At 38.1% G+C, this 9,732-nt stretch overlaps 2 protein-coding genes across 2 annotated transcripts; both read left to right on the top strand.

The window, feature by feature from the left end:
- Nucleotides 1–1,762: 1,762 nt before the first annotated feature.
- Nucleotides 1,763–2,473, top strand: LOC129244354 (trypsin theta-like). The gene has a single exon (XM_054881974.1). The coding sequence runs from the start codon at nt 1,763–1,765 to the stop codon at nt 2,459–2,461; it is 699 nt and encodes a 232-aa protein (XP_054737949.1). The 3' UTR covers nt 2,462–2,473.
- A 3,581-nt stretch (nt 2,474–6,054) lies between these two features.
- On the top strand, nt 6,055–7,176 carry LOC129244356 (uncharacterized). The gene is made up of 5 exons (XM_054881975.1): nt 6,055–6,093; nt 6,517–6,609; nt 6,736–6,876; nt 6,941–6,980; nt 7,026–7,176. Exons 1-5 carry the CDS (start codon nt 6,055–6,057, stop codon nt 7,097–7,099), a joined length of 387 nt encoding a protein of 128 aa, XP_054737950.1. The 3' UTR covers nt 7,100–7,176.
- Nucleotides 7,177–9,732: the final 2,556 nt, after the last annotated feature.

Raw genomic sequence — 9,732 nt, forward strand, 5'->3', positions numbered from 1 at the left:
GATGAAGATGCCATTGTACCAGCAAAAGTCAAATGGCTGCTAATCTTTGGTTTTTTACAAATGTTCTGAAGACAATATGTATGTATGAGCTGCCAGAAAGGCAGACACTTGAGCAACGATTGCCAATCGTGCAAATTTTTTATGAAAATAATCGTTCTGTTGCTGCTACTTTGATCCAGATTTTTTCCAAAAAATCATCTTCAGTGATGAAGCTCACTTTTGGCTCAATGGCTTTGTCAACAAGCAAAATATGCGTTACTGGGCAGAAAGCAATCCACACGTGATTCATGAGGCACCGTTGCATCCCGAAAAAATCACTGTTTGGTGCGGTTTACATGCCGGGCGTAATTGGCCCATATTTTTTCGTTGACGAGAACGATCGCCACGTTACTGTGAATGGAAATCTATACCGGGACATGATAAACGATTATTTTTGGCCGCAATTGAATGGTATGGACTTAGACGACATGTGGTTTCAACAGGACGGGGCCACAAGCCATACAGCACACGCTACAATTGATTTGTTGAAGAGTAAGTTCGATGAGCGCTTTATTTCCAAAACTGGACCGGTCGAATGGCCGCCGCGTTCGTGTGATTTGACGCCTCTAGACTATTTTCTTTGGGGTTTTGTGAAGTCATTGGTCTACAGTAACAAGCCGGCGACGATTTGTGAGCTCAGAGCCAATATTGAACGCGAAATTGCTGGAATTTCGGCCGATTTATGCAAAAGAGTGGTCGAAAATTGGGTTCAACGATTGGACTTCGTAAAACGTGCACGCGGTGGTCATGGAAAAGAAATCGAATTTCATACTTAAATGTATACATACATATGTTTAAACTCGATAATAAAAAAAAAATTAGTTAAAAAAGTCAAACCGTTTTTGTATTCAAAAAAAAAGTTGAAGCGCTCTTACTGAAAAACGCTTTAGAACTCGACGTCAGACACAAGCCAGGTCTCAGAACCATATAGGAGGATCGATTTTAGGCGAGTATTGTGGATTTTAAGTTTTATTTTTAGTGACAGGATGCGAGATCGCCACAGTCAGCTAAGCTTATGAAACGTAGTTGGTGCTTTGCAATTACGAGCTGCCACATCTTTAACTGCGCCACCATCCTTTGTAATTTGGCTACCGAGGTAGCAGAACTCATCTACATCTTCGATAATATGGCGTTTTCGTTGGTATTAAGTTCAGAAGGAGATGTGTTTGTTGTTTATATTCCCATAAGTTTAGTTTTTGTGAAGTTTATTTTAGAACTTTTTATTTTCTAGTTGGCGAAGTTTGGCAACGTCAGCTAATGTGTGAGTTATAAAAACGGCATACTCGACATTTTTCTAAAAACTCTGATTAAACATTTGGAAATTTTGATGTGTTTTTAATTTTTAATTTTAAAAAGGAAGGCTTCCTTTGCGGTAGAAAGATTAGGTGGAAGAGACCTTGGTTTCACTTGGTGTGTCCAACTGATGCTGATCACCAGGAGAAACAAACGATTGGAGTGCTTTGTTAAATTCGGCCAAAATCGCTTAATCGGTTTCCGCGCTATAAATAAATAGTTTTGTTTAGATTATGACACTATTTTAGCCAACAAGTGAACGATGTGTGCTAAAACAGCTTTAATAAATATTTAACTTAATTCCAATTAACTTTGGTATAGAACTCTTTAGAAGCTGTGTAAGCGATAAATGGCAGAGTATATAAGAACGCAAAAATTTGAGCAAAGTCACAGTTGGAAGCTTCGCACTAAACCCAGTATATCCTTCAAAATGGCCAACAAATTCATTTGTACTTTATTGCTGATTGCCGTATGCGCCAAAAGCATATCCGCCGATGGAATTGAGAATGGTAATGCCACCACCATTTCGGCACATCCTTACGTAGTCGCTATACAGGGAACCGATGGAACACGCGTCTGCGAGGGTGCCTTAATCGATTCGAATGTCGTTGTCACAGCTGCTCAGTGCTTGGCTAACTACGATGTTTCACAATTGGTCGTGAGTGTAAATAACAGTAAGATTGTAAGCATTGCCAAGAGTACCTTCGATGGTAACTTCGATTATACGACCATGGAATATGATGTTGCCGTCTTAAAATTGGCAGAGGAAGTAAGTCTTGATACCATTGAATTAGCTTCCGAGGAACCAGCTACCGGTGCCAGTGGTGTAGTCACCGGTTGGTCTTCAAGCGGTGCTCTGGTAGATGTTTCGGAGTCTATCATCAGTGCCAGTGATTGCGTTTCGGGAGAGTATACCTACGAAGAGGGTGACGTTTTAAGTTCAATGTTGTGTGGTCTCGCAGCAAACAAAGCTTGCGACGCTCTACCAGGAAGTCCTTTGGTGGCCAACAACCAATTAGTTGGTTTGGTTTCATGGGGCTATGGCTGTGCCAACAGTGCCAACCCAGCTGTTTTCACCAACATCGCTTCAGTGAAGTCATGGGTAGATCAAACTGTAGAGTCTTTGTAAAAGTTTTCAATTTCTGGAGGAGTAAATAGAAATTTTCTAGAGCATTAGATGACTAAAACTAATGTCTATAACTAAAAAACTGTGTATAAATAAAAATTTGAATAAAGTAAATACAGTATATAAATTTTAAGACTTACCACACTCATATCATTTTGATCGACGTCTTCATGACCAGCCCATATTAAAGCCTTGTTGAAAATTTCAACTGCTTCAGTCAGCTTAATTTTCTCCAGTTGCTCTGATACGCTGTCATCATCGGATTCGTCCTCTTGTTGATGATAGTCATCTCCATTGCCCTCCTCGATATCTTCGTTCCATTCATGTATGGCTGGTAACGTGAAATCTGAAATTTTTATAAAAAAAGATTTTTCAATAACCCACATACATATCTTTGAGCATATCTGCGAACACGAACGAACCTCAGGATTTAAACTACTAAGGAGATCGACGATGTTGCACATCAATGTGCGAAGTTCAGCTTTCCATTTTTTTTTTAAACCGCCAACGGAACATTATCTTCGGGATCGTCATTGTTTACCGCAAAATTTAAAATAATGTTCCATCACTTACTTAGCTAATGTTGCTTCACCAACACGAAACCAAGTCGCATCCAAAAGATTTATAGCGGTTTTTTTTCAACGACTCGAGCAAATCAGACTTTATCGCTGCTACTGAAGCGAGAAGGCTGTTTCTGTAATATAACTTAGTGATTTTTATTGCATTCTGATCCGTCGGTTGAGTGAGGGGAGTAACGTTTGGTGGCATAAAGATTGCCGAAATTTGCCCATTCTCCGTTGTCAGTTTAGCTTCATTTGGGTAAGAAGGAGTAATTTGTAAGGCTTTCTCCTTTAAAAACGATGTAACCTTAAAAAAACAACCAAAATCGGACAAAACTTAAAAGGAATATTCACCTGTGGAACAAATGACTCATGAAAGCATTGCTTGAAAATAGCCGACGTCATCCAGGCGGATAGTCGGTGGGATACTGAAAGTTTTTAAAGCAGCGTGGATTCTTCGCCTTTCCAATTACCAAAAGCTTAAGCTTGTGGGATCCAGTGGCGTTTGAACAGCATAAAAACGTGATTCGCTGCTTCTCGGACTTTACCCCTGGGGCTCTCTTCTCCAAACTTGACGCTTACGTTTTCTCTGAAAAAAGTCTCCACAATAACTCCGAAGACGGATCCACTAGCTGAGGTTGCGAAGACAGTTTTTCGCCTGATATTTTAAGAAGACGAATACCGTGCCTCTTCTTGAATCCTTGGAGCCATCCATCACTAGCGAAGAAGTTTGTTTCATTTTTTAGAAAGCCGAGAATTTTAGCCTTCTCTTTTAATGTCAAGCACACGGGTTTTTTCGAACTCATTTTCACCAGAAAACGTAAGACGAAACACGCTTTGCAAAACCAAAACCGCGACTGAAATATTTTACTCCTTACATGCAATTGCGAATAAAATGCCTATTTTATAATTAGGGGATTCCCCAATTTCAGAACTACTTGAGATCAATGTAAACTACATTCAAATAATTGTAACGTTTATCGTTCATGTTACAGAGCTTTTTGGGTTTGTTCGCGTTTTAGAGTAGTCAATACAAAAAATTTATGTTCACGTTTTGGGAGGTTCACGCTTTAGAGCGTTCACGTTGTCGAGCGTGCGCTATATAGTAGATGAATTTCGGTCACTGAGGTATACTAGTATACATATATTTACATACTAGCTTTAACCCGGGACCCGCCTTTTTAGATTAAATTTAAGCAAATAATGAGAGTGGTGGCGCAGCATGGGGGCTGTGGGAAGGGAGTTCCATCATAAAAACATGCCTATAACCTTCATTGGGTGAAAATATGAATGTTTAAACATTTTTTCGTCATTTGGTGTTGTCGTTTCGTAGTGAAGCGCGGACAACGTACAGACATTCACCTTTATAGTATAGATACGTACATACATACATACATACATATATATGTATGTAAATATACGAGTACATATGGCTCATCACTTCAGTAGTGTCTTAGCTCAAAAACACGATTTTTGCGTAGAGGATGTGAAAAGTGCGCGGCATAATAATAAATTATTTGCGATTCGTAGCAAATTAGGGCATGTGATAAAAATACGCCGTTATTCTATTTGTTATGGTTTATGGTTATGGTTTTTCAGCACAACAATCTTAGTTGTGCAAGAGTTATCATTAGTGTGATGCTCGTTGGTTCGTCTGTTCACAAGTGAAATAAACTGTTTTCTTGGAGCAACACTATCATCATGCCCAGTTTTACGTAAGACTTTTCTAGTAGCTGCCGCGCAAAAACTGTTTCAAATGTTTCGTTTACGTTTTCAACAAATTTTGCTGACGTAGGTCGAGGGTTCATCTTTGCCATATGATTATAGTGTTGTTGGACGCGCAGAACTGGGATTATATGTTGAAATTCCGGTTTAGTTGAACAAAGGAATGCGTTCTCCCAATGTCTTTGCCAACTATTCGGAAACTATTCCTACTTTTCCTCAATTTCATGACTATTTTTCATTTCGTTACACTAATTTCTTTTCCGTGGTTTCCATGTTTTCAAATTACCACTTCTAAATGAAACGTACAGCTGAGTTCACTAACCCATCAACTACAATAGCAAAAAATGTAAATTGAGCAAAAACGAGAAAAACCCTAATAAAATAATGGTATTGCTAATAGAAACAAAGTGAACGCAGGCTTTTTGGTTGCTATATATACAGTTGCTGTAATTACTTATCGTTATGTAAAAAATAAAGTGAAGAATCCCGTTGTTAATATTATTATTTCTTTTTGCCTTTTGTAACATTTTTTTTTTAGTATATTTAATATTTCATCTCGTTTTTTTACCATGATTAAAAATAAAAATTAAAATATAGCAATAAATAAATAAATAAGTAAATATGTATGTATGTATGTATATATTTTAGTCATTTTGCGTTTCCGATGTCCAACATTCGTGCCATCTCTTAGCACGTCGTGCAGGCGTTCTGTTTGTTTGCAACCTTCCACCTACTGCAACCCTAGCCAGTTCGCTAGTTCGCTAGCTCTCATCGCTTTGAATCGGTTTCTTTACGAAAAAGCTAAGAATGTGTTAGTGATAAACGAAAAACAATTAACCTAATGTCACTTCGTTGCCGCCTGAACAACGACGGATTTGACGAGTGTGTGAATACGACCTCGTTAATGTGCAGATTTCAGCTGGTGATAAGATTGTGTTAGTGGTGTACGAAAAAAAGCAACACAGTCTACTACGCTCATGTCACTTCGTTGCTAATGAACAACGAGTGATTAGTCGAGTGTGTGAATACATGTGCTGGTGATAAGACTGTGTTAATGATAAACGAAAAAAATTAACCGAATGTCACTTCGTTACTAATGAACGACGACTGATTAGTCGAGTGTGTGAATACATGTGAAATGATCGTACAGAATTCGGCTGGCGAGCTAACACCGTTACGTTTTAGCCGAAGTTCCTCTCACAATTTGTTTTTCCACAATAGTTATTGGCCAATCTATCATCATTGGGTGGGAGGCATGTTTTATAAATTCGCGTTTTCCTTTTCACACTCATGTGTTTGTTTCTCCACACCATGCCCCTTAAAAAGCCAGAAATGCGTGCTGCTTTCACTGTTTGTGTATTAACCTCATTGGCTGCATCTCTTTGTGTTGTTACTTATGCATATTAGTACTCATATATTGAAACCTCATCACTTGCTCCATGATTCGTCCATACACGGCAAGTTTGCACCTAAGAGGATGCTTTGATGTGGTCATGGAATTTGATTTTGTATCAGAGATCCACATGTGGAATTTTGTTGCAGATTGTTAGAATGTATAAAAAAGCATTTGTGCATTATCTTCAGTATCCGATAAAATAACTGCGCCGTCTGCATAACATACAATTTTTATTTCTCTGCTACCAATTGTATAGCCACTTGTTGAGTTAACACCATCGCTAGTGGCAAAGCATCGACGACAACAAATATTTGGAATAGAATTTTTCTTTTATCTTGACAAGCAGCTGAAAAGCAATTATTTTGTTTGTGGTTAAGGCAGCTTGTCACAAAGTGACATGCCAGCTGGAAACTATTAAGATAGAATTTCTTCCTCCTAACACAACCGCGCTAATACAGCCTCGGGACCACGTTCCCAAGGCACTCGGTTCTACGTAACCGGAAAGACCCGGATTTAAATCCAGCCAAGGACTGCCACCTCAGCAACATTCCCCGTATATGTAAGAGAAATGTTTATGCTGTTACAACAACAACAAGCCTCTGGACCAAGGCGTGATACATGCATTTCAGTACAGACAAATTATTGACCAAAATCAAATTTGCGCGCTGGAGCGACAAATTTCTGGACCGACGTGTCGGATGGTAAAGCCACAACTTATTGTCAACTGTTTCAAGAAGGTAACATCACCATAATAATAAACTTCTTGAAGCTTATGTAAATATTTATTATTATATTTTTCAGGCCAAATTTCGCACAACGACCTATGATACTGATTCCGAAGGCGATATTGAAGATTTATTTTTTTTTGATTAAATACCAAACAAAGCTGAATACGTGAGCTGTGATAGCGATTTGCAATGCTATGGCCAACTTATTGAGAACGATATTATGCAAAGCTGAGAAGAAGAAGAGGAAGAAGGCGATGATAACAATAATGCACACATTTTAGGTAGGGCGGGTGCACAAATGTTGGCCAGAGAAACCAAAATCTTGTAGGATGAAACCACAATCCAGCTGTTGATAAGTAAGGAAACCAAAATCCTGTTATTTGCGACGAAACAAAAATTCTGTTGCTTGAGACGAAATGACGACAGTTAACTACAGTTTACTACACTTCAAATTACGTTTTTACATATATTTCCCCTTTATATACAAAAAATATTTGAATCAAAACCTACTTATTTTTACAGAAAACAAAACCTACTTCAAACAAACACTTTCCATGCAAGCTGACATTGAGGATTTGGATCCTTCCGATAATAGTCGCGCCGATTTAGAAGACAGCTACGTGGCTGTAAAGCTCAGCATACAAAAACAACTTGGGAAGATGGAAATGTTACGGTGAAATACGCTAAGGCAGCTATAACAGCAGCTGTCGGCACGACGTCGCATCTCCCGAAGTTGTCGCTGCCGAAGTTGTTACCTTCAACGGAGACTATATATTGTACTATATGTATATATAATTGGCGCTTACACCCTTTTTGGGTGTTTGGCCGAGCTCCTTCTTCTATTTGTGGTGTGCGTATTAAGGGGGGAGCCTGATTTATGAGGTCTAAAAATTGCATCTCTTTGCGATTTTTTTTAAGGACATTTAAAAAGTATAAAAAGTGTTTGTACTGGTTAAAATAAGTTGAAAAAAATGTTTAACATAGAAATTAGTAGAGCGCTGCAACGCTGGAGTTTCCAACTGGCGTACAAGATACAGCTCGTAATTATTATCTAAAGCAAAAAATTTAAATGGATTTCTAATTATCATGATTTTTTATTCTTGGTGAACTAAGAAAACTGAGAGAAATTCCAAAATTTCAACTTTTTGGAGGTTTTAAAGAAAAAAATGCCTTTCTATAAAAAAAAAATTCACTTCAACTTGGTATAAAAATCTTGAAAATTTTTTTTTATCTATTTTGTTAGTTCAAATAGAAGAGAATTTAATACTGAAGGGAAAAAGCTATGTTTCATTTCAAAAGGTTCATTAGTTTTTTTTCATTCATGTACGCCAATTCAAAGAAATCATAAAAATGAAAAGTCGAGAAAAGAAGATAAAGTTTGTACTATAGCTGTCCGGTCACAGCGTAACTACCTAACGCTCGCCTACCTTTTTTTGGCTTTGTATCTACGGAAATATTGAGAATTAGGCTCTGTAACTTTGTGTGAATATTCTGAAATATATTAGGAATCGCTTAAAACGAAAAAAAAAAATGATTTTTTTTACCTTATAAACCAGGCTCCCCCTTAATGTTGTTCCACAAATGGAGGGACCTACAGTTTCAAGCCGACTCCGAACGGCAGATATTTTTATGAGGAGATTTTTCATGGCAGAAATACACTCGGAGGTTTTCCATTGCCTGCCGAGGGGCGACCGCTATTAGACATTTTTTTCCTAATTTTGGTGTTTCACCGAGATTCGAACCTACGTTCTCTCTGTGAATTCCGATTGGTAGTCACCAACCCATTCGGCTACGGCGGCCGCCAACGGAGACTATGCTGAGTATAAAAATTTTATGACGTCCTTTACTCAAATAATCTCACGTGAATCCAGATTATCGAATATAGCGCCTGGTGCTATAGGTAAAACATTTCACTTGTTTAAAAAAACAGGAAAAGGGTAAGATCACGCGATTTACTTAGGAAACGCGTGCATGAATGTGACGTGAAAAAAAACAAACGAGTACCGCACGAAAGTCGTGTGTTCAGCGCGCGCGCTACTATGTATTTACACTAATTAAAATACTCTAAGCAAAATAAGCGAATGTACATACACCTAAGCATATATGTACATATGTTTGTATGTATGTAGGTGACAATTGTTCAAACAAAAGTTATCTAATATATGTAAACTAACTGTACCCTGCACGCGTAGCTACGCAAACAACAAAAATAAATTTAAGAAAAATACCTTTAAAGAAAAATCAGTAAACAAATATTCTATTCATTCTAAACCATTTTATTGACTTTGTTTATTTCGAAGAAAAAAGTGGCATTACAAAGTTTAGTTTCAATTCGATGTTTATTGAAGTGCTGCGGGATACACAATATTTCTTGTTTTTCCATCTGGTGCGTAGACGAATTAATCAGAAGGTTTTCGACACGTGAGCAAGCCACATAGAGCTGCCCATGTGAGAAGCATGGATTCTCCAAATTTAATCCCCACACTGGTAACGATTGTCTTGTGCTTTGTCAATAATCATTGCGAAAGCGAGTCGCACTGGGAACTGTTAAAGTTTGAATTCGAAGGGCATATCTGTCGGGATCATTGGGATACGTGGCAACAGTACGTCTTCACCTTTGAATTTTCCAGTCAAAATTGTTACCTCGATAACATTGTTCATCATTTTCTTGACTGAGAGTGTGGTTCCGTTGCAAAGTCGTGGTGGATTTTTGTTTCGAAGAAGAATGGATGGGTACGCCAATTTTCAATGTAAGAACGTGCGGCGGCATGTCTGGCAAATCAAGCGAATTCAAGAGTTCAGTTGGATAGTTGACAACCTCGTCTTGATTCTCCACAGTATCGATGGACTTATATGTTGTCGTTT

This window comes from Anastrepha obliqua, chromosome 4 (assembly GCF_027943255.1).
Source record: "Anastrepha obliqua isolate idAnaObli1 chromosome 4, idAnaObli1_1.0, whole genome shotgun sequence".
Lineage (NCBI taxonomy): Eukaryota > Metazoa > Arthropoda > Insecta > Diptera > Tephritidae > Anastrepha > Anastrepha obliqua.